Source organism: Sorex fumeus, unplaced genomic scaffold (assembly GCF_029834395.1).
Source record: "Sorex fumeus unplaced genomic scaffold, SorFum_2.1 ptg000047l, whole genome shotgun sequence".
Classification (NCBI taxonomy): Eukaryota; Metazoa; Chordata; class Mammalia; order Eulipotyphla; family Soricidae; genus Sorex; species Sorex fumeus.
Genome location: NW_026606104.1, coordinates 4945412 through 4971166, shown reverse-complemented (window position 1 = coordinate 4971166; position 25755 = coordinate 4945412). Strand labels below are relative to the sequence as shown.

At 40.5% G+C, this 25755-nt stretch overlaps 1 protein-coding gene across 2 annotated transcripts in view; it reads left to right on the top strand.

Annotated features, from left to right (window-relative positions):
* ASH1L (ASH1 like histone lysine methyltransferase) overlaps positions 1-25755 on the top strand; it is a 181611-nt gene that overhangs the window by 57028 nt on the left and 98828 nt on the right. For both annotated transcript variants that reach the window (XM_056123618.1, XM_056123619.1), the window contains exon 3: positions 8990-13538. In XM_056123618.1, the coding sequence (XP_055979593.1) occupies positions 8990-13538 (4549 nt within the window). The remainder of the gene's footprint in view (positions 1-8989; positions 13539-25755) is intronic.

The window sequence follows — 25755 nt, the reverse complement described above, 5'->3', positions numbered from 1 at the left end:
GATGTATTGGGCTTGAATGCCCTGATTGGCTAAGGCTTCAATGACTGCTTCCATCTCAACAGAATCAAAGGCCTTCTTTAAATCAACGAACGTTAGACAGAGCGGCATCTTGAACTCCCGAGAAACCTCAATGAGCTTGGTTATCGTGTGGATATGGTCGATGGTGCTGAATCCTTTGCGGAACCCTGCTTGCTCGCATGGTTGTCCTTCATCTAGTGTTCTGCCCATCCTATTCAGGATGACTCGAATGAACAACTTGTAGATGACAGACAATAGGCAGATCGGGCGATAGTTGCCAATGTCATGGATGTCTCCCTTCTTGAACAGTAGTACAGTCCTGCTGGTTTTCCATTGGGACGGAACCTTGCATTCAGACAGGTAGCGAGTGAAGAGCTGAGCCAGTGTATTGATGAGTACTGACGGCAGGTTCTTCAGGTGTTCAGGTCTGACCTTGTCTGGGCCGGGTGCTGTTTGTTTCTTTACCGACGAAATGGCATGTCGGATTTCGGAAGGGAGAACGTTGCTAAAGTTAAAATGCAGGGTTCACCATGTGAATCAATAAAGTTTTCGCAAAACTGACAAGTTGTTAAACATAAATTCTCACAAAAACATCAAGTCCAGAAAAGAAAGACATGACAGGGGCTGGAACAATAGTATAGCAGGTCAGGAGCTTGCCTTATAAATATGTGGCTGACCTAGGTTCGATCCCAGAGCTCTCTATGGTCCCCAGAGCCTGCCGAGAGTAATTCCTGAACCGGGAGTAAGCCCTGAACGCCATGTAAACATTTAACCACTTTTGACATATTGATGTCACCAAAGGGGGGAGAGGGAATCAACTAGGATTGATTTACTTATTCACATAAAGATTTATAGGGCTGGAGTGATAGCACAGTGGGTAAGGCGTTTGCCTTTCAAGCGGCCAATATGGCTGACCCGAGTTCGATTCCTTCACCCCTCTCAGAGAGCCCGGCAAGCTACCAAGAGTATCTCACCCGCATGGCAAAGCCTGGCAAGCTCCCCGTGATGTATTCGATATGCCAAACACAGTAACAAGAAGTCTCACGATAGAGATGTTACTGGGCCCGCTCGAGCAAATCGATGAATAAGGGGAGGACCGTGACCGTGACATAAAGATACTGTGATTTATAAAATGAGCTTAGTGAAGTTCTCAGTCATTGCTGCAAATGTTTTTGTTGTTCCTTTCTCTTATATTGCTAGAATGCCTCTGGTTATATTTTATATAGTGCCTCTGGTTTTCTATTGTTATATTTGAGTTGCCAGGGATTGTACTCTGGACTTTAAGCATTCAAGACAAGTGTTTTGTTACCGAACTACATCCCTGGCATGCTGCATTGTTTGCTGTCTTAAATTTTTTGGATATTCTGGTTTTCTTCTGTTTGGTGTGTTGTCTCCCCTCCCCCCCGCTTTGCTTTTCAGTTTGGGATGTTTCTGTTTTGATGTTCACAAGTCCAGAGATGTTTTTTTCTTCCTCTAGCCATGTCTGGTCTGCTAATAAACTTGTCAAAAGCATTCTCCATTTCTCTAATGATATTTATTTCTAGCATTTCTCTTAGCTTCCCTCCACCCTTAGAATTTGTTTTTATTTATAGTGCCCATCTGTTGTACTGTATTGTTTACCCACGGGAACCCTTGGCATATTAACTTAGGTTGTTTTAAATTGCTAGTCTGATCATTCTAACATCCCTACCATATTTGATCCTGCTTTTAATATTTTATCTGTTTCTTCAAAATGTGTTTCTAGGTGTGTTTTGTCATTTTCTTTCTGACAGCCATAATGTATATGGTAAAAGAAATTACTGTAAATAGACTTACAGACTTACTTTCAATAGAGGTTGAAAAGAGAAAAAGCTCTTTAGTCCTGTGATTGGGTTGAAGTCATTTTTTTTCCTTTAATGGATCTTTTTTAAATTAAATCACTCTGAGATAAACAGTTATAAAGTTGTCCATGATTGAGTTTCAGTCATACAGTGTTCCAACAATATCCCTGGTTTGAAGTCATTTAATGCACCTGTTAGACCATGATCATCACAAGTACCTCTCTCTTTTCCCTTACCCTCTTGGGTAGGACAGGTAGACTATGGTTGGATATTACTTTTCTCCAGATCTAATAGATTTTGATGAATTCCAACAGGTTAGCCTTTAAAAAAAAGACTTAAATAGATAAAACAATGGTTTCGCATTTTTTCACAATTTTCTTTTTTCCCTGCAGAAAGAAATAAATTTTTAAGAACCTAGTAGAGTTTTTGGAGCTAAAATTTGCTAACATGTGGGGGTGCTGATGACTTGAGTTCTTTTGCAGTTTTCCACTCTCTTATCTACACTGAGCCTCTTGTCAGTTACAGATCAGCTTTCCCTACCCTGAAAGGCACTAGTCCCATCCGTGTTTCTGCCTTATTACACTATAATCATGTTTTTTCACCTTTTGGTTACTCCAGTATTGGTGGGAGTAATTTTCTTTCTGAAATATTATCATCAGTCCAAAAGGAATTGCTGATTTTTCAGTTTGTTCATCTTTTTATTTGTAATGTAGCTACAACAGCAGCCTTCCAGATTATCTAGAAACTTCTTCTCCAGATACAGTAATGTATTTCTACAAATATTAATGTATGATTAATTGGTTTTCAAGATAATAAAGTTGTCTTTGAATTTCCATCTGCCATTTTAGCTTTCATGGCATGTGCACAAGTTTTAATATCTGCTATGTTTAGAATAGCAGGGACTTTCCAACAAGTATTAGGTAAAAAATACTGTATATTTCTAAGGTACATTACTATTCTAGTAAACACTCTACTTGTCCCCGTGTGATATTATCTATGGAGTGTAACATTAAATTTTATTCTTTGGTTGTGGGGTGGGGTTTTTTTGTTTGTTTGTTTTGGAAGGGGGGCCATGCCCACCGATGTTCTGGGGCTGGGGTTACTCCTGGCTCTGTGTTCAGGAATCACTCTCTCTCGAATACTCAGGGAACCATACAGGATGTCGGGATTGAACCCATGTTGGCCATATGGAAGACAAGCAAACTACCTGATCTAGTATCTCTACCCCCCACCCCCAATTTTTTTCTTTGTTCAGTGCTTCTTTTGCGGGGGGTGTTTTCTGGCCACACCTGACGATTCTCAGGTGTTACTCCTGGCTCTGCACTCATGAATTACTCCTGGCGGTGCTCAGGGAACCATAGGGAATGTTGGGGATCAAACTGGGGTTGGCAGTATGCTAGGCAGATGCCCTACCCACTGTACTATTGCTCCAGCCCCTGTTTAAGCATCTTTTAACGTGTAATAAAGCTTACTCTTCCAGTTTCATTAATTTAAAATACATTTAAGTTTATTTTAAAATTGATTGTATAGCAAGAAGGATTAAAATAGCTTTTACTGTATATCTATTTAGAAAAGTAATCCTAAAATTCTGGGCCATAGTTCTCTCAAGATATAATTTGAAGATGTACAAACTTTGATTTTTATGAGTCTCAAATCACCGAAATGATAACTTGTTTTTTTCCCATTCTACATATTTTTTAAAGTCAGATTCATTCTATTGGCAGTGCATCTGAGATGCAGATACCTTTCAACAATAAAGCAGAAGTTTAATTCATCCTGTGCTTTGGTGTGTTTTACATATCTAAAGGTTTATTATACAATACACAAAAGTAGCATATTTTATGTATACGACAACAAAATATTACAGTAAAGTTGAATTTATGAGCACTTTTAATAAAATAGTTGAGGAATTTATTTACCATCATATCTCAATGCACTTTGTAGAAACACTTAAAAAAGCTTACCAAATTTTAGCAATCATATCAGTAACGACTTCTTAAAGCGTTAAAGTGGTCTTTAAATATCTTTTTTTCTCCTTTTTTCTGTCCAATGAAATGGCTAAAAAATGATGGAAACCCAATACTGAAGTTAGATCATGGCTTCCATATGGTCCTCCTCACTGAAATGAGCAACTCCTTATAAATGAAGAATCTCCAAAAACAGCAACTTAATATCAAAAACAGGTTCTTGGAAACAGACTTTAAGACAGAATGACAGTAAAAATGAAATAATGTCATTTTCTGTAAGTTGGTGAGAAAAAATAACAATCTCAGCAATTTTGAGGACCTGCTGTCTTAAGATAGGAAATGTATAGAACAATCCTGATGTCTCTTTACTTGGTCAAACTTTACCAGAATGAAGTGAGTTTATCTTAAAAATTCTTTCCACAGTTGTAGCTCAGTGGTAGAAAGAATGCCCCACATATGTGAGGCCCTGGTTTAAATTTAAATATGAGGCCCTACAGATACATAAAAAGGTTTTCCTAAGCAGAAGTAAAAACTGCCTTTCTGTGACCAGAGAGATAGTACAATACATAAGACACTTGCCTGACCTGGATTTGATCTCTAACACTATATGTGGTCCCTGGAACCCTTGAAGGAGTGATCCCTGAGCACAGAGCCAGGAGAAAGCCCAGAGTGCCACTAGAGGGTTGTGCCCCAAAACAACAACAAAAGAATATTTTCTGTACTTTCTCTTCTTCCCTCCTTCCCTCCATTATTCACTCCCCCTCTTAAAATTTTATAGTCTCTCTTTTCCCTAATAGTTTGGATTCTAATGGCATTCATTTGTAACTACTTTGATTAAATTGTCTGCCATTTAACTAATATTTCTACTGGTATCAAGCTCAGAGAGTGGAATTTAACATTTTTTGTTTTGGTGGAGGTAACTCCCAACAATGCTCAGGAACTCTTCCTGACTCTGTACTCAGGAGTGACCCCTGTTAGTGTTCAGGGAACTATTTGTGGTTCAGGGATTGAATATGAGTCTGCCTTGTGCAAGGCAAGCACCTTTTGTACTCTCCAGCCCTGATTTCTTCTTTATTCCATCCCTCCTCTCCCTCTCTTCCTTTTGTCTTTCCCTTTTGTTTTCTGGGCCACATCTGGTGGTACTGAGGGGTTTATTTTTGACTCTGCTCAGAGATCTCTCTTAACAATTCTTGAAGGTCCCATGTATGGTGCTGGGGAGCATATCAGGGTCATCACGTGCAAGCCCCTTAGCCCGCGGTATTCTTTCTTTGGCCTCATATGATTTCTTTATAAGCAGTATGTTCTTTAGAATACTTATCCCCAAATACTGTTTAAACTCAAAATAATTATTTTCCATATAATTATGTAATCAGATCTGCTTCTCATTCAGATATTTAGATTAACTTGCTTCATGATGGGGAGCTGGAGCGATAGCACAGCGGGTAGGGCATTTGCCTTGCACACGGCCGACCCAGGTTCGATTCCCAGCATCCCATATGGTCCCCTGAGCACTGCCAGGAGTAACTCCTGAGTGCAGAGCCAGGAGTAACCCCTGTGCATCGCAACCAATGTTGTTAGGTGTGACCCAAAAAAGCAAAAAAAAAAAAAAAACCTTGCTTCATGATGTCATGAAGATTCTTAAATACATAAAATAATTGCAAAATGAATACCTAATTTCTGGTACTGTTTCTTCTTGCATAGGTCACTATTTTCATTTAATCTTTGGTATATTCTTTTAATATAATCAAATGTAAATATATTCCTCCATTTCTATATTACATAAAAGGTAGCATATTTTAACCATTGTTCTCCTTTGAAGGTTCTCAAGGGATCTCTCACCTTGGTGCATTTGTGGGGGCGTTTCATAGTGGACTTAGGGATCAAAGCTGTCCCCTTCCACACACAAACTTGTGCTCCAATTCTTGAAATTAACTTCCTAGTCTTCCTTTTTTTTCTTTTTTATTTATTTATTTTAATTTAACAGTATATCCTGAAGATCAGCTGTAGGTTCTTGTAAACAGTGTCTTTAAATAAAGTATGTGATAAAATCAGTTTTACAACAAACTGATTTGACATAAGTGATTTAATTCCTTGATGTGTTTTTTTATCACAAAAATATAATCATACTTCTAAATAATGACCAAGAACTCTTGTAATATTAAAAAATATTTTGTGCTCATTCATTTTCCAGGTTGCTTATTTAAGTTGCATGGTTGGTTGTAACCAGAATCTAAAGCTCAGGATGTGAGGTAGGGGCCAACATTGGATTGGAAGTCATTTCTCCTATAATAGGACAAACATGCACATACATAATCTCTCAGACTTGGAAGATTGAAATGTGGCTGTCAATGTAACATTTACATCTGTTGAACATGAGAGGAGAATGTGCAAACTCAGTGACTTGGCTTAGAATTGATCACATACACACACACACCCCCCCCACAGCACCCCCCCTCCCCGCCACAGGCCATCTGTTACAACAAAAAAAGTTGGGGCTGGAGAGATAGTACATTGGGTAGGGCATTTGCCTTGCATGCATCTGACCTGTGTTCAATTCCCTAAGCATGGTTGGGAATGATTCCTGAGTATAGAGCCAGGAGTAGCACTGAGCATTGCTAAGTGTGATCTAAAAGCAAAAATTAAAAGAATTTTTTTTAATAATGAAACGATGTTACTTAAAGATAGTTACCAGTTTTCCTCATATATGTTATACCACCTTAAAAATACTTCATTTCTGGGGCTGGAGTGATCACACAGCGGGTAGGGTTTACCTTGCACGCGGCTGACCCAGGTTAGATTCCCAGCATCCCATATGGTCCCCTGTGCATCGCCGGGTGTGACCCAAAAAGCAAAAAAAAAAAAAAAAAAAAAAAAAACAACTTGATTTCTGTTTACATATGCTTAGATTGATTGGTTCTCTTTTCATGTGTTCTATGCTGTTTGCTGATGAAAACTTTAATAATAAAAATTAGTAACATTGTTATTTTTTTTACTCCTTAAAGAATTTTTGGTGGTATTTATTGGAAACATAATAAATTTATTAATTTTCTAGGGAAAATTGTCATCTTTGTTTTACTATTCATAAACATAATCTGTATTTTTCATTGTAGTTTTTTGTTTGTATTTTATAGTTTAAAAACTGTCAATTTTGGGGCTGAAGCAATAGTACAGCGGGTAATGCATTTGCCTTGCACCTGGCCTACCCGGGTTCGATTCCCTGCATCCCCTATGGTCCCTCGAGCACCGCCAGGAGTAATTCCTGAGCGCAAAGCCAGGAGTAATCTCTGTCCATTGCTAGGGTCTGACCCAAAAAGAAAAAAAAAAAACCTGTTCGTTTTGCCTTGATTTAATATATAGATAGACATACACACACATATATACATACACATGTATATATATGTACTGAATAGAAATAGAACTCTTTGTTAACCCAAAGAAAAATATGTTGTTGGATAAAATAATGGTTTGTTTGAAAAATGTGATTGTGAGGGCTAGAGTACTAGGTAGCATTTTATGTTAATAACTAAAAGATTACTCCAATTCTTAATATTTCTTATTTCTATATCACTGTCACTGTCCTCCCATTGTTCATCGATTTGCTTGAGCGGGCCCAATAACGTCTTCATTGTGACACTTTTTACTGTGTTTGGCATATTGAATACATCTCGGGTAGCTTGCCAGGCTTTGCTGTGCGAGCGGAATACTCTCGGTAGCTTGCCAGGCTCTCTGAGAGGGGTGGAGGAATCGAACTCAGGTCAGCCATGTCAGCCGCATGCAAGGCAAAAGCCCTACCCGCTATATTAAATATTTTATGTATTTCTGTCACGGTCACTGTCCTCTCGTTGTTCATCGATTTGCTTGAGCGGGCCCAGTAACGTCTGCATTGTGAGGCATGTTGTTACTGTGTTTTGCATGTTGAATACGTCATGGGTAGCTTGCCAGGCTTTGCCATGCGGGCGAGATACTCTCGGTAGCTTGCCGGCCTCTCCAAGAGGGGCAGAGGAATTGAACCCGAATCAGTCGGGTTGGCCACGTGCAAGGCAAACCCTCTACCCGCTGTGCTCTCGCTCCAGGCCCATGTATTTCTGTAAAATGTGGGTTTTTTTTTTTTATAGTTAGCACAGTGGGTAGGGTGTTTACCCTGCACACGGCCAACCCGGTTTTGATTTCTCCATCCCTCTCGGAGAAACTTGCAAGCTCCCCGTGGCATATTCAATATGCCAAAAACAGTAAAAACAAGTCTCACAATGGAGATGTTACTGGTGCCCGCTCGAGCAAATCAATAAACAAGGGGACAACAGTAACACACTTCTGTAAGATAAATGTTTTTTTCTATATCATGGTCACGGTCACGGTCCTTCCGTTGTTCATCGATTTTTCTATATATTTTTTAAAATTTTTATTAGTGAAACACCATGAGGTACAGTTGTAGACTTACAAATTTTTGTGCTTGGGTTTCAATTATACAATGATCGAGTACCCATCCCTCCACCACTGCCCATTTTTCACCACCACTGATCCCAGTATCCCTCCCACCCCCGATCTGTGGCAGGGCATTCCCTTTTGTTCTCTCTCCTCTTTTGGGTGCTGTGATTTGCAAAAGAGGCATTGAGTGGCAATCATGTTAGTTCTATAGTCTACTTTCAGCATGCATCTTCCATCCTGGGAGGATCCTCCCAACACCCTTTATTTGAAGATAAATATTTTAAAGAGAATGAATACGTTACTTTTTCTATCCTACAAAATTGAGAGAAAATGAGTAGCTGATTCAAGATTATAATTGAGAATTAGATAAATAAGCAAAAATAGGTGAAGTATATTGGTTTCAAATCATTGAATGAAATCAATGAAAGAGGTAGGCAAAGAACCATTATTTAAAAGAGGATCTTAGATCCTAAGATATTTCCTTCTTTAAAGCAATTGATGTCAAAAATGTAAAAGTAATATTTCATGTACTCAGTAATATGGGTTGTGTGATTGCAAGACAGCAAAAACTGTTGAGAAATTCTGATAAAGCACCACAGGGACTATCAGAAACATTAATGCAATGTTAAAAAGGTATTTTTAAAGTCCATCTTATATTTATGTGAACAATTAGTTTAATCATTTAATAAGCTGAAATAGATTAAGATTTATAAGATTTACTTTCTGAAATATTTTTTGTTGTTGTTGTTCAAATTTTAGGACCCATCAAAGTTATACAAGAAAGCAGGTGATGTTACAGCCATTGAATGCCAATCCGAAGAAAGCATCCATCTTCATTCACAGTTAGAAAACAATCCTTTGTCTAAGAAGCTTTCTCCAGTACACTCAGAAATGGCAGATTACATTAATGCAACATCGTCTCTTGTTGGTAGCCGGGATTCTGATGTAAAAGACAGAGCATTACTTAATGGAGGAACAAGTGTAACAGAAAAGTTGGCACAGCTCATTGCAACTTGTCCTCCTTCCAAGTCTTCCAAGACGAAACCGAAGAAGTTAGTCTCTGGCACTACTGCAGGCTTGGTTAGTAAGGATTTGATTAGGAAAGCTGGCGTTGGCTCTGTAGCTGGGATCATACATAAGGACTTAATAAAAAAACCAGCTATCAGCACAGCAGTTGGATTGGTAACTAAAGATCCTGGGAAAAAGCCAGTGTTTAATGCAGCAGTAGGATTGGTCAATAAAGACTCGGTGAAAAAACTAGGAACTGGCACTACAGCAGTATTCATTAATAAAGACTTAGGCAAAAAACCAGGGACCATCACTACAGTAGGACTGCTGAGCAAGGATTCAGGCAAGAAGCTAGGAATTGGTATTGTTCCAGGTTTTGTGAATAAAGAATCTGGAAAGAAGTTAGGACTTGGCACTGTGGTTGGACTGGTTAATAAAGACTTGGGGAAAAAATTGGGTTCCACTGTTGGCCTAGTGGCCAAAGACTGTGCAAAGAAGATTGTAGCAAATTCAGCAATGGGGTTGGTTAATAAAGAAATTGGGAAGAAACTGGTGGGTTGTCCTATGACCGGACTGGTCAGCAAAGATACCATAAACCTTAAAGCTGAAGCACTGCTCCCCACTCAGGAACCACTTAAGGCTTCTTGTAGTACAAACATCAATAATCATGAAAGTCAGGAACTTTCTGAATCCATGAAAGATAGTGCCACCAGCAAAACTTTTGAGAAGAATGTTATACGGCAGAATAAAGAGAGCATTTTGGAAAAATTCTCTGTTCGAAAAGAAATAATTAATTTGGAAAAAGAAATGTTTAATGAAGGAACATGCATTCAGCAAGACAGTTTCTCATCCAGTGAAAGGGGATCTTACGAAACTTCAAAGCAACCTCCTGTATATTGCACTTCTCCAGACTTTCAAATGGGAGGTGCTTCTGATGTATCCACAGCTAAATCCTCATTTAGTGCAGTAGGAGAAAGCAATCTCCCTTCCCCATCACCTACTGTATCTGTCAATCCTTTAACCAGGAACTCCCCTGAAACATCTACACAGCTGGCTCCTAATTCATTACTTTTAAGTCCTGCTGCAGAATTAATAGAAGAAATTTCGGAATCTGTTGGAAAGAGCCAGTTTACTTCTGAAAGTACTCACTTGAACATTGGTCATAGGTCTGTGGGTCACAGTATGAACATTGAATGTAAAGGGATTGATAAAGATCTAAGTGATTCAAAAAGTACACATATAGATATTCCAAGAATAAGCTCTTCCCTGGGAAAAAAGCCAAGTTTAACTTCTGAATCCAGTATTCATACAATTACCCCTTCAGTTGTTAACTTTACTAGTTTATTTAGTAACAAGCCCTTTCTAAAACTTGGTGCAGTAACTGCATCTGACAAGCACTGCCAAGTTACTGATAGTCTGAGCACCAGTTTGCAATCCAAACCATTAAAAAAAAGGAAAGGAAGAAAACCTCGGTGGACTAAAGTAGTGGCAAGAGGTGCATGTCGGTCTCCGAAAGGACTAGAATTAGAAAGATCAGAGCTTTTTAAAAATGTTTCATGTAGTTCATTATCAAATAGTTCTGAACAGGCCAAATTTATGAAAAATATCGGACCATCTTCATTTGTAGATCATGACTTCCTTAAACGCCGATTGCCAAAGTTGAGCAAGTCCACCACTCCATCTCTTGCTCTTTTAACTGATAGTGAAAAACCATCTCATAAGTCTTTTGCAACTCACAAGTTATCCTCCAGTATGTGTGTCTCTAGTGACCTTTTATCTGATATTTATAAGCCCAAAAGAGGAAGACCTAAATCCAAGGAGATGCCTCAACTGGAAGGTCCACCTAAAAGGACTTTGAAAATCCCTGCCTCTAAAGTTTTTTCTTTGCAGTCGAAGGAAGAGCAAGAACCCCCAATTTTACAGCCAGAGATTGAAATTCCTTCCTTCAAGCAGAGTCTGTCTGTGTCTCCATTTCCGAAGAAAAGAGGCAGGCCTAAGAGACAAATGAGGTCACCAGTCAAGATGAAGCCACCTGTACTATCTGTGGCTCCATTTGTTGCCACTGAAAGTCCAAGCAAGATAGAGTCAGAAAGTGACAACCACAGAAGTGGCAGTGATTTCTTTGAGAGTGAGGATCAACTACAAGATCCAGATGATTTAGATGATAGTCATAGACCCACTGTCTGTAGTATGAGTGACCTTGAAATGGATCCAGATAAAAAAATTACCAAGAGAAACAATGGACAGTTAATGAAAACAATTATTCGCAAAATAAACAAAATGAAGACTTTAAAGAGAAAGAAACTGTTGAATCAGATTCTTTCAAGCTCGGTAGAGTCAAGTAATAAAGGGAAAGTGCAATCCAAACTACATAATACAGTGTCAAGTCTTGCTGCCACATTTGGCTCTAAATTGGGCCAACAGATAAATGTCAGTAAGAAAGGAACCATTTACATAGGAAAGAGGAGGGGTAGAAAACCAAAAACTGTCTTAAATGGCCTTCTTTCTGGAAGTCCTACCAGCCTGGCTGTTCTTGAGCAGACAGCTCAGCAAGCAGCTGGGTCAGCATTAGGGCAGATCCTTCCCCCTTTACTGCCTTCCTCTGCTAGTAGTTCCGAGATTCTTCCATCACCTATTTGCTCTCAGTCTTCTGGGACTAGTGGAGGTCAAAGCCCAGTAAGTAGTGATGCAGGCTTTGTTGAACCCAGTTCAGTGCCATATTTGCATTTACACTCAAGGCAGGGCAGTATGATTCAGACTCTTGCAATGAAGAAGGCCTCAAAGGGGAGGAGGAGATTATCTCCTCCTACTTTGCTGCCAAATTCTCCTTCACATTTGAGTGAACTCACGTCTTTGAAAGAAGCTACTCCTTCTCCCATTAGTGAGTCTCACAGTGATGAGACTATTCCCAGTGATAGTGGAATTGGAACAGATAATAACAGCACATCAGACCGAGCAGAGAAATTCTGTGGACAAAAAAAGAGGAGGCATTCTTTTGAGCATGTTTCTCTGATCCCCCCTGAAACCTCTACAGTTCTCAGTAGTCTTAAAGAAAAACACAAACATAAATGTAAACGCAGGAATCATGATTACCTCAGCTATGACAAGATGAAAAGGCAGAAACGAAAGCGGAAAAAGAAGTATCCACAACTGCGAAATAGACAGGATCCAGATTTTATTGCAGATCTGGAAGAACTAATAAGTCGTCTAAGTGAAATTCGAATCACTCACCGAAGTCATCATTTTATCCCCCGAGATCTTCTGCCAACTATTTTTCGAATCAACTTTAATAGTTTCTATACACATCCTTCTTTTCCTTTAGACCCTTTACACTACATTCGAAAACCTGACTTAAAAAAGAAGAGAGGGAGACCCCCTAAGATGAGGGAGGCAATGGCTGAAATGCCTTTTATGCATAGTCTTAGTTTTCCTCTTTCTAGTACTGGATTCTATCCCTCTTATAGCATGCCTTATTCTCCCTCTCCCCTTACAGCTGCTCCCATTGGATTAGGTTACTATGGAAGGTATCCCCCCACTCTTTATCCACCTCCTCCATCTCCTTCTTTCACCACTCCACTTCCACCTCCTTCATATATGCATGCTGGTCATTTACTTCTCAACCCCGCCAAGTACCACAAGAAAAAGCATAAGTTACTTCGTCAGGAGGCCTTTCTTACAACCAGCAGGACTCCCCTTCTTTCTATGAGTACCTACCCCAGTGTCCCTCCGGAGATGGCCTATGGTTGGATGGTTGAGCACAAGCATAGGCACCGTCATAAACACAGAGAACACCGGTCTTCTGAGCAACCCCAGGTTTCCATGGATACTGGCTCTTCCAGATCTGTCCTGGAGTCTCTTAAGCGCTATCGATTTGGAAAGGATACCGTTGGAGAACGATACAAGCATAAGGAAAAACATCGGTGTCATATGTCCTGCCCTCATCTCTCTCCTTCAAAAAACTTAATAAACAGAGAAGAACAATGGGTCCACCGAGAACCTTCAGAATCTAGTTCCCTGGCATTGGGGCTGCAGACACCTTTACAAATTGACTGTTCAGAAAATTCTCCAAGTTTATCCCTGGGAGGATTCACTCCCAATTCGGATCTTGCCAGCAGTGATGAACATACAAACCTTTTCACAAGTGCAATAGGTAGCTGCAGAGTTTCGAACCCTAATTCCAGTGGCAGGAAGAAATTAACTGATAGCCCTGGACTGTTTTCTGCACAGGACACGTCCCTAAATCGGCCTCACAGGAAAGAACCACTGCCTGCCAGTGAAAGGGCAGTACAGACCTTGACAGGTAAGAGGGTTATTTTGTTGGGTGTTCATGCTATAGAGCAAGAAATCATTTTGCACACTTATTGCTTTGTACACCAAAAAAATTTTTTTTTGTTTTTACAAATGTATTTTGACATGTTATCTTTGAAGTTCTCATTTTCAATGAACACAAAAGGTGTATCTTTATTAATTTTGTGTTTTGAGAAGAGATACAGTCAAAACAAATGTAATAGCTCTTGACTTGTGGAAATAAGGAAAAAATATTTGTGGGGTTATTTTTGTTGTTTTGGTTTTGAGGTTAAACCCAGAGGTGCTTAGGGGCTGCTCCTGGCTTGATGCTAAGGGGTCACTTCTAGTGGTCTTCAGGTGGTCACTTCTAGTGGTCCAGTGCCAGGGGTGGAACCTGACCCTGCAAAGCCTGACCCTTCGCTCTATCTCTCAGCTATCCTACACCCTTTTAAGTGGGCCACCTTCATTGATGTTGGGAGGATGGTGCTGGGACCATTCCAAGCAAAACTTCTCCAGCTTGGTGATGCTTTGTTGTCATCAGGACTAGGGAAGGCTTGTGGTATCAGAGATCAAACACAGCTTTGCACATGTTAAGCATTTGCTTATCATTTAAACTCTCTCTGGGGCTGGAGCAATAGCACAGTGGGTAGGACGTTTGCTTTGCACGTTGCCAACCCAGGTTCGATTCCCAGCATCCCGTATGGTCCCCCGAGCACCGCTAGGAGTGATTCCTGAGTAGATGAGCCAGGAGTAACCCCTGTGCATCGCTGGGTGTGACCAAAAAAAGAAAGAAAAAAAAAACTATTCCTGTTCTCTACATCATTTTTCTTTAGTGAGAAGTGACTCAGAGATACCTTCTAGTGCCTGTGCAATGTTTATTTGGGGATATCCAAAGCATTTCTCTGTGGCCACTCTTAGTGATCCTTGGCCTGGTACTGCTTGGTCTGTTGCTCTGTAGGCCCAGTAATACTTGGGGTCACCAGGGTCACTCTGAATATGCTTGGAGGACCTTATGTAGTACTGGGAATCAAACATGTAGCCTGCAAATGATAGGCAGGCTCTCCAACCTTGTGTGGGACTTCAGTATATACTAGATAAAAAATATATAAATGTTTCTGACAAAATTTTGATAGTCCTATTTGTTATTTTAAAAAATCTGTAAATATGAAAATGTCAACTTAGAGGAACTTTGTAGACCTTTAGATAATTTCATGAAAGGTGCCTCAGTAAATGACGTAAAACAAATATATACACTGTATGATGTCTAGGAAGTATCTTAAGAATTGAAGAGTTGTCAGAGCGATTGTACAGCAGGTAGAACACACCTCTTTTATGAAGGCAACCTGGGTTCAATCCCCAGTATGACATATGGACCCTCATACCCTATCAGGAGTGATCCCCCGAATGCAGAGCCAGGAATAAGACCTGAACACTGCTAGGCACTCCTCCAACCCCAAACCCCAAAAAAAGAATGAGACGAAAGTAAGCATTATCAATTTATATAGAAGATGTTGCTAAGTTGTAAGTTACTGTGTGTGTGTTTTAATAGATCTCAATCCTGAGGAATTTTTAAATTACTCTTAGGAAATCCATAAAACCTCTGATATTATACCTACGCTTGTGTATCTTTTAGGTAGGGTATATATGGTTCATCAGATTCTTCAAGTAACCTCGCAAAGCTTCAATGTCTCTTCCTATAAAATGGATTTAGTCGAATTATTATGAGAAATAAATGAGATCATTATACTTATCAAAGTGATTGGATCATAGTAAAGCATACAGATGTTAGTTGGTTTTATTATTTTCCCATAAGAGGAAAAGTAGACATTAGCATTGCTCAAACTCAGTTTTGGGTTTTTGTTTTTTTTGTTGTTGTTGTTCATGGTTTTTGTTATTCATGAGTTTGAAAAGGAACTGCAGTCTTGGTGGGAAACTATTCTTTTGTTGTGGTTTGGTTTGGGGGCCACACCCAGGAGTAATTAGAGTTTACTCCTGACTGCAGTGGGTCACTCCCAGCAGGGCTCAGGAGACTGTATGTAGTGGCAGAGATCAAGTCTGCATCAGCTTGTGAAAGACAAGCACCTTACCCACTGTACTTTCTCTCCAGCCCTATTCCTTAGTTTTTAAGAATGTAGTAAAGAAGGGAACAGGACATAAATATATATTAGGTTCAATCTACAGATTTTTGTTTATGTTTATTCTTGTTGGGGTTTTGGGTTTGGTTTGGTTTGGTTTGGTTTGGTTTGGTTTGGTTTGATTTTGGGGCCACATGGTGCTGCTCAGGGCTTACTCTTGGCTCTGAGCTCAAGATTCACTCCTGGAGGGGCTCCATATTTTTTGGGGTGTGGGTAATTAGATCTGGGATGGCTGGGTGGAAGGCAAATAGCCCACCCCCCTTACTCTTTCCAGCCCCCATGTTAATTGTTTTTGCAGTGCTGGGTATCAGGGATTGATTCCAAGTCTGTTGCATGTAAAGAACATATTTTGCCCCTGAGCCATATTCCCAGACCCATTCAGATTTTTTTAAATAAATATTTAATCAGTAATTGTTATTGAATAATATCTGCCATTATTTTACTTTATGGATCTTTGTGATATTATAAGGAACATAGGAAATGTTCAGTTGTTTTCATATGAGAGATTGTGTGAGAGATTTGTAATAAAAAGTACACTAAATGTCATTAAAATTGTGATAAGGCATATGAAAAAAGAAAAAGTTTTAGGGTTCTATGAGAGCATGAAATGGAGCCTTAACTTAGTAAGACTTCCTGAAGAAACTGACTAACTTGATACCTGAAGAATAAACAACATAATAATGACACTTATAAACAACAACAATCTGGGTAAATGGAATTCTACTCATTCATAAAATTCCAAAAACATTTAGTACTATTGTAGTTATTGGTAAACATACAAAGACACTCTGATCTCATTAACTTCTAACTCAGTGAAGGAAGAGTGAAATGGTCATAAAGGTATAATTGAGAAATACAATAAAGTTAATATAGCAGTGTTTGTGTTGTTAATCAAGAAAAAGGAACATAGGTTTAGGTTGTTAGTACTCATGGCCTGATGATTTAAAGTTGAAATTTGATGTGTGAGAAGATCAAACTGAGAATTGAATGAAGAATACATTTGATGATTCTGAGTTGGGATGAAAGTTAGATATTAGAAAATCTGGTATCTTAGGAAAGAGAATGCAAAAGAGAATGCAGTAACAGTGCTGTGGTAGAAGAAGTGCAGCTCATATTAATATTGTTGGATTTTTATATAAATAAGCAAAAGCCTTTTTTTTTTTTAATTTTGTGGGAACCACATTGTGCACTGTTCAGGACTTAGTCCTTGCTCTGTGCTCAGGAATTACTCTTGGCGGTGCTCTGGTGGGTTTATATGCAGTAATGGGTTTCGAACCAGGGTCAGTTGTGTGCAGTACAAGTACCTTAAGCCCTGTATTGTCTTTCTTGCCCTAGAATTGCATCTTTGAAAGCTCATTCTGGCTATTGTGTGAACATTAAGTTGTAGATGATGGGCCAGAAAGATAGCTCAAGGGATTGGAATGTGTACACAAAGCCTTTGCTGTAGAAGGCCCAGGTTTGATCCTTAATCACTATTGGGAGCACACCGCACCCCTTGCTCCTACCCCCAGCGCCAGAATTATGGCCCATACACACAAAAAAGTTTTAGATGACAAAAATAATTGTAGGAAAATTGTTTTGTAGGGAAATGCAGCAGTTTCAATCATGACTTCTTAAATTGTGGGTCAGGATCCTGTTCTTGATATTTGGGATTATATAAAATTTGGTAACAGTAAAAGACTTCTGAGTGCACAGTGACTAGAAATTACTTCAAAATCAGCTATATAATGAATCCAAGATGTTTTTGGCAATGCTTGCCCATGTTGAATTTCTCAGGCAAAAAGAGAGGGTTTAAGAAGCAATATTGTAAACGATCAAGATGATGTCACATGTCTTGATGAATATCTAGGCAATTAGTGATGCCATACCAGGTACAGAGTAGACTTAGAGGAGGGCCATATTTAAGGAGAGCACAAGTTTGCTTTTTTTTTTTAATATATGTTAACTTTCAGATGACTTTAGAATGTTTAGTTGATGATGATAAGTGACCATTTGGATATTTTATTTTAGATCTCAAGATGGTTGAATTAGAGATTTTGGAAGAACTTTGGAAAAATCTTAAATTAAAAGTAAAAGGGTTTCCGGGCTGAAGCAATAGCACAGCAGGTAGGGCATTTGCCTTGCATGCAGCCAACCTTGGTTCGATTCCCAGCATTCCATATGGTCCCCCGAGCACCAGGAGGAGTGATTCTTGAGTGCTAAGCCAGGAGTAACCCCTGAGCATCGCCGGGTGTGACTTAAAAAGCAAAAAACATAATAATAATAATTAAATAAATAAAAGGGTTTCTAGGAAGGATAGAGTTGGAAGTAGAGCCTCAAGACCTATGCACTTTTATAACCCAAGCACACTGGAAAATAATAGTTCTATAAGACATTGTAATAGTTAAATAGAAATGTTAGGGATCAGGAAGATAGCTCCAGTGATAGAGTACATGCCAAGCATGTGTGAGGTCCACAACTCAAGCCCTGGCATGGCCCTCTGAACTCTGCCTGGGGTAGTCCTGGTGACCTCTGATCACCAGTGTTTGTGGCCCCTATTTAATTTTATTTTAAGAGGTTAAGTTTTAGGGAAAACTTAAAAAAATAAATTTACTTAGAGAAATTTACTAGAGAAATTTATGAGGCTGGGGTATGGAGAGTTAGGGGAAATGGAAGAGAGAACAAAAAAACTTGGCTTCTTCAAAAGGGGAAAAATCTTCAATGGCTTTGGATTTTCTCCAGATTGCCTTGACCTGGAGTTCTCTGCAAAGATCATAATTTTTTTAATGAGTAAATATTACAATGAGCTTAGATAACTTTAGGGAAAGGTAAGTTAGCTTGAACAGAAGAGAATACAAAGAATTGAAACTGCTCAGTTGTCTAAGTGTATTGGCAGATAAATGATGCTGTTCTGATTTATTGTCATTGTTTCTCTTCTCTGGTGAAACCACAGAATAAGCACTTGTGGGGAAGTATGTTAAATTTTGAGCCAAGGGAAAGAATTTGGAATGATTAGATGTTCTGAACAGAACTGCATTGCTCTATGGTTTATGTGTTTCGTTTGTTGCAGTGTTCTGTATTCTGCTGTTAATAAGGTACTTCAGAATATATGTGCTTTTAAAAATTATGTATGATCGCACAACTTTCATGTTATCCTGATACTGTCACAAAATAGATTTTATAGGTGGTCTGTGTGTGTGTGTGTACACTTATCAACTGCATATAGATATAAGAATGATATTCTTCTATGGATAGACTGTAGAGTGTAAAAGAAGAGAGGTTTTTACAGCTCTTAGGAGCTGCAGTATTACAGTGGTGGTTAAAACTGGCAGCCTTTGATCTGTATGTGATCCTTTGTCATGATCTCTACAGTTTAAAATAAAATTAATTGCTACAATTAAAAAATCAGTTTCACATAAAATGATTCTACTTTTGAGAGAGAGAGAGAGAGAGAGAGAGAGAGAGAGAGAGAGAGAGAGAGAGAGAGAGAGAAGACTGGAAAGATAGGACAGCAGGTAAGGCACTTTCCTTGCATGTGACTGACTCCTGTTTGACCTTCAGCATCACGTACTATCACTGGCAGAATCCCTCCTGAGAACAGAATAATGAATAGTTACTGAGGACTGCTGATTTGGTGCCCCAAACACTAAAACAAGAAAAGGAGTTAGGCTATTTTATTCTGAGGTTGATCCTGTATTAGGGTGCATAATTTCTCTTTTTACTTCTTAGCTGGAGCGATAGCACAGCGGGTAGAGTGTTTGCCTTGCACGCGGCTGACCCAGGTTCGATTCCTCCATCCCTCTCAGAGAGCCTGGCAAGCTACCAAGAGTATCTTGCTCGCAGGGCAGAGCCTGGCAAGCTCCCCGTGGCGTATTCGATATGCCAAAAACAGTAACAAGTCTCACAGTGGAGACGTTACTGGTGCCCACTCGAGCAAATCGATGAACAATGGGAGGACAGTGCTACTCCTCAGCAGTCCTCTGGGGCTTCCCATGCCTTTTATTTAGGGTGCAAATTCCCTTTACCTTATGGGCCTCCTCTCTACCTCTTCCTGTCTCCTGCTCTCCCTCACACTCCCATTGTGTATCCGCTTTTTTCCTGCCCCTCATTTACCATATAAAACTATAGAGAGAAGGGAGCAATGGAAAGAAGGAGAGAATATCTGGCAACCATAAATGAATACTTTTGGATAACGTCTGTAGCTGACGCTTCAGAGTGGCAGCTCACCCATCCGCCAGTTGGTGCAAGCATCCTTGAGTTTGCCTCTGTCCTCAGTTTCCTATTTTGTATGATACCTGGTCTAATTCAGTTTAAGCACTTGGTCTGAGTTCTGAGAAAATGTCTAAATACTGGAAACTTACAACAGATGTGACAAAATAGGGAAAGTTATTGAATGTACCTTCTGACACATGGACATACAGTCAAGAGACCATTTACTTGGTCTTGCAAAATAGTTATGCAAAATAACTGCTTTCAGAATAAGAACTTTATTTCCTTTAAAACCGTAGGGACCGGAGCAATCATATAGTGGGTAGGGCATTTGACTTGCACGCTGCTGACCCAGGTTTGGTATTTGACATTCCATATAGTCCCATGAGTACCACCAGGAATAATTCCTGAGCATCACTGGGTGTGGCCAAAAAAAGGTAAAATACAGGGCCAGAAAGATAGTTCAACATGTTGGGGCACATGCAGAAGGCCTATATTCTGTCTCTGATACTTTGTAGTCCCACAACCACTGCCAGGAGTGATCGCACAACCACAGTGCCTGGTGCATCCCCTTGAGCACCACCAGGTGTAACCCCAAAACCAAAAAATAAACCACTAAGATCTCTTTGATGTCACTGATAACAATGCTTCTCTGGTATCTACTGGATGTCTTGTAATTCACTTCTGATACAGATTTTCTGATTTTTCATGTAGACATAAAAACTGGTTTATCTGTCCTGAGAAAGAATTGGAAAAATATTTTTTATTAAGTGCTATAAAAGTACTAAATATTGGATATTTGGATAAACATTGGGTATCTTCTAATTTGACCACTTTGAAAGTCAGAACTTACTCTTTAAGCTTTATGTTTTAGTTTGATATATAGTCACTATGTTTTAGGGAGCAGAAAAGAGACTAAAGGAAACTAGAAAGGGAACCAGATCAATAGTACAGGGGATAGGGCATTTTCCTTGCATGCAGCCTACCCTGGTTTGATCCCCAGATCCCATATGGTCACCTGAGTATTGCCCGGTGTGACCAAAAAAGAAGGAAGGAAGGGAGGGAAGGAGGGAAGGAATTCTTAAAGAAAAATAAGATTATTCAGGGTTTTGGAAACATGAAATTGTGCTTAGGTGGAATCCAAAGGTGAGGAATTCAAGAGATGAGGCAGAAAGATGATAGGCAGAGACCACAAAGCTAGGTTGTCTTTTGTTTGGTTGGTTTGTTTTCTGCCATACCGATCAGTGGCTCAGGGTTTACTACTGGCTCTGAGTTCAGGGATCACTCCTGACAGGGCTCCAGTGGCCATATGGGGTACTGGGGATCAAACCCGCATCTGCCTCATGCAAGAGAAGCACCCTACCTGCCGTGCTGTCACTCTGACCCCACAAAACTGTTTCTGATTCTAAGGAGTTTACCCGGAACTGTTTTTGATAATAGGGAGTTTACCCAGTAGTTAATGGGAACTTACAGGTTTTAAAAAACAGAAAATTGTTTGCTGGCATTATATCAAAAACTCTGTGGTGGATGTATTAAAGTGATGAATGTGCTAAAGAATGGTTGAAAAATGTTCAAGCAAAATCTTTAGGGGTCTTTGATAGGTAGTATTGAAGAGCAGATTTTTAAAAAGAATTGATGAGATTTAAGATTGTAGCCATGTTATAGAGCACATGTATTGCATACAGAAATGATTTGTGGGTGACACTCCCAGGTGTAATCAGGGGGACCTAGAGGTCACTGTCGGTGATTCTCAGCAATCTGGGCTAATAATTCAGTGCTGAGGCCCAAGGGTTTGATGCTACATGGGCCTTTACCTTTACTTTTCTTTTGGGGGAGGGCTGGGCAAGCAGGATAGCTACACCTTGTGATGCTTAGGACCATATGCTTAGGGACCAGTTGGAGCTCTGGAGCCTCAGCAGGATTGGCTACATGCAAGGCAAGCATTTTAATCCCTGTTCTATCTCTCAGGTCCCCTTGTGTTTTTCATAATCACTTGATCACTTGACTTCCCGTTAATCGTCGATTTGCTCGAGTGGGCGCCAGTAACGTCTCCATTTGTCCCTGTCGCGTGCTAGTGTAGCCCAATGGCGTCTGTTCGCTCTAGGAACATGAAGAGCCTCAAACCGATCATTCATGATCTTGATGAAGAAGTCTGACCATCTGGTAGGTGGGCAGCCATGCGGTCTTTTGACATCCCGTGGAATCCAGTCAGTAACAACTCTAGTCCAGCGGTCATCTTTAAATCTCATTACGTGACCAGCCCATCTGATTTTTGACACCTTGGCAAACGAGACAGTGTCCCTGATTCTTGATCGTAGGAACTTTCTTTCTCTCATTTGAGTGAAATGTGATATTCCAAGCATAGCTCTTTCAGTTCCTCTTTGGGAGACCTGAATAGCGTTCTCATCCTGTTTGCATAGGGCCCAGGTCTCTGAGGCATATGTTAATGCAGGAAGAACAATGGAATCAAAGAGATGTGCCCGGAGCCAGAGGTTCTTCCTCCTCTTAGCTATTTCTTCAAGGCTCTTGAAGGCATTCCAAGCCGCTCTCTTCTTCCTGCTCAACCCAGGTGCCAGGTCATTTGTCATGTTGACTTCTTGACCTAGGTACACATAACTGTTGCATTCGGAGATGGTCGTTCCATTGAGAGCGAATGGGGCGTCAGGAACGAGGCTGTTTCTCATAAACATAGTCTTTGTAAGATTCAGCTGTAGTCCGACCTTTCCACACTCACAGTCGAAGTAGGCCAACATTTGTGCCGTTTGGCTGATGTTTGGTGTTATTAAAACAATGTCATCAGCAAAGCGGAGGTGGTGTAGTTGCCGACCATCTATCTTCACTCCCATTCCTTCCCATTCCAGTCGTCGCATGATGTTCTCGAGGGTGGTACTGAAGAGTTTCGGTGAAATGGTATCACCCTGCCGCACCCCTCTCTTGACATCAACTATCACTTCTTTGTAGAATGGTGAGATCCTGGTAGTGAATCTGCAATACAGCTCACGGAGGATCTTGATGTATTGGGCTTGAATGCCCTGATTGGCTAAGGCTTCAATGACTGCTTCCATCTCAACAGAATCAAAGGCCTTCTTTAAATCAACGAACGTTAGACAGAGCGGCATCTTGAACTCCCGAGAAACCTCAATGAGCTTAGTTATCGTGTGGATATGGTCGATGGTGCTGAATCCTTTGTGGAACCCGGCTTGCTCGCATGGTTGTCCTTCATCTAGTGTTCTGCCAGTCCTATTCAGGATGAATCGAGTGAACAACTTGTAGATGACAGACAATAGGCAGATCGGGCAATAGTTGCCAATGTCATGGATGTCTCCCTTCTTGAACAGTAGTACAGTCCTGCTGGTTTTCCATTGGGACAGAACCTTGCATTCAGACAGGTAGCGTGTGAATAGCCAAGCCAGTGTATTGATGAGTACTGACGGCAGGTTCTTCAGGTGTTCAGGTCTGACCTTGTCTGGGCCGGGTGCGTTTCTTTACTGACGAAATGGCGTGTCGGATTTCGGGAGGGAGAACATTGGGAACGACATATCCATCCTATGGAATTTGGTATGTCGGCAAGTGGACATGGCTATCAAAGAGATTTGAGTAGAAGTCATGGATAATCTTCTCCATTGCCTTTCTGGAGGATGTGATAGTTCCATCAGGATGTCGGAGGGCAGTCATCTTGGTCTTGTAGTTGGCGAAGGACAGGCGGGCGTTACGAATACTTTTCCCGGCTTCTGCCACATCTACCAGCACTTCTGCTCTTCTCTCTTTGAGGTCTTCCTTGATCGCATCTCTGCACTGCTTTACGAGCTCGGACGTTGGCTTGCGGTTGCCTGAGGCATGCGCCAAACCACGTTGGCGAATAAGCTCAAGAGTTTTCGAAGACAGGCGTTTTTTTGTGGCTCTCTCTTGGCGTTCCTCGCACAATCATGCTGAACCAGTCGATCGTATTCCTCGTCAATGTTGTCAACAATGGCATCTTCCCATGTTGCCGCAATAGTGCCAAAGAGCTCCAAGTTGGTGGTCGTTCTGGGAGTTCTCTTTTTAAACTTTGCAGCCCTTTCTCCCCACTCTGTGAAGTAGAATTTTGCACGAAGGAGACAGTGGTCCGATCCCGTTTGGAATTTTGGGACAACAGCAACATCTGTCAGGCAAAACCGTCGATTGAATATGATGTGGTCTATTTCGTTGTGGAATCGTCCACTGGGAGACTCCCATGTCCAACGTTTAGATTCAGCCTTCTGGAACTGTGAGTTACCATGGATGGTCTTGGTCAACCTGATGAACTCAGACAGTCTCTCACCCTGTTCATTCCATTCTAGGCCATGGGTCCCAATGTGAAGTTCTTCAGCTGATCTTCTCGGTCCTATCTTGGCATTAAAATCACCCACAATGATCTTGTAGAAGGTGTGGTCTTCTTTATAGAACTTCTCCAGCTCCATGTAAAACTCCTCAATTTCTCCTTTATCATAATTAGATGTTGGTGCCTAGACAACGAAGATAGAAACTGCCGGCAGTGAGCCACATCTATTCAAATGTAAATGTCCGGTTGTTAGGCATTTGAATGAATCAATGCTCATGGCCAAGTTTGTGTTGACAAGGACACCAACACCTCCGACACCTTTTATCACATGTTCCGAGGAAAAATTCTTCTCCAGTGTCCAAAATGGCATGATAAGATTCGTGCCTTCTTGTCTCGGTCAGACCAATGATGTCATACTTGATCTTTCGCGCTTGTACCATCAGGTCCTCGGTGGATTCATCTGATGCTAGCGTATGTGCATTGAAAGTAAAGACGATCATTTTTGTCTTCCTTCATTGTGGCAGCCTAGTTTGGCCTTGAGATTTTATCAGCCTCTCCTTTCTCATCCTTCTCAGTGCTGCCATGTTGTTGAAGCCTTCAGGGTCAGGTGAATGAGACCCATTGTAATTACTGGTTTTGGCATATCGAATACACAACGAATAGCTTGCCAGGCTCTGCCGTGCGGGTGGAATACTCGGTAGCTTGCCAGTCTTTCCGAGAGGGATAGAGGCTTTTGGGGCGACCTCTAATCGCCCTTGTAGGTGTTACCATATTTGAACCCTGTTTTTCATAGTAAGACTTCCTTTTTTCTAGATTATTATTAAGACTACAGTATATGATGCATATAACATGCAAGACATTCTGGTGAACTAATGATATTGTTTGGGGAAACAGTTTTTATGCAGAATTGTAACTGTGGGGTTGATACCCCTTACAAACCTTGTTGTTCGAGGCTTAATTATACTAACATTCTAATTGTTGAGACCAGGTTTTTCTGGTTTCATTCAGACCCTGTTAAATAATTTTACCTACTGTAACATTTCAAGAACATTATTGTTTTGTAATGACTATCTTTGGCAAGGTTTCATTAGCATTTTAAAATATAGCTGAACAATAATGAGTATTTTTTCATTAATTTTCTGGAAAAAATTATCTTGCCAATAAAAAAAATTACTTAAAAGTGAAACCAGAGAACTCAAGAATACCTCTCTATAGCTGCAACCACTGGAATTTTGTAATGTATCTCGCCTGTGTGGCAAAGCCTGGCAAGCTACCAGTATGCCAAACACAGTAACAACAAGTCTCAAAATGGAGACGTTACTGGGCCCACTTGAGCAAATTGATGAACAACGGGGGGACAGTGGACAGTGGATTTAATACCTACGTGTACTATCACTCTGGCACAGCGGGTAGGGCATTTGCCTTGCACGCAGCCAGCCCAGCTGAGCCAGGTTCGATTCCTCCACCCCTCTCAGAGAGTCTGGCAAGCTACTGAGAGTATCTCGCCCTCACAGCAAAGCCTGGCAAGCTACCCATGATATATTCGATATGCCAAACACAGTAACAACAAGTATCGCAATGGAGAGGTTACTGGGCCCGCTCATGCA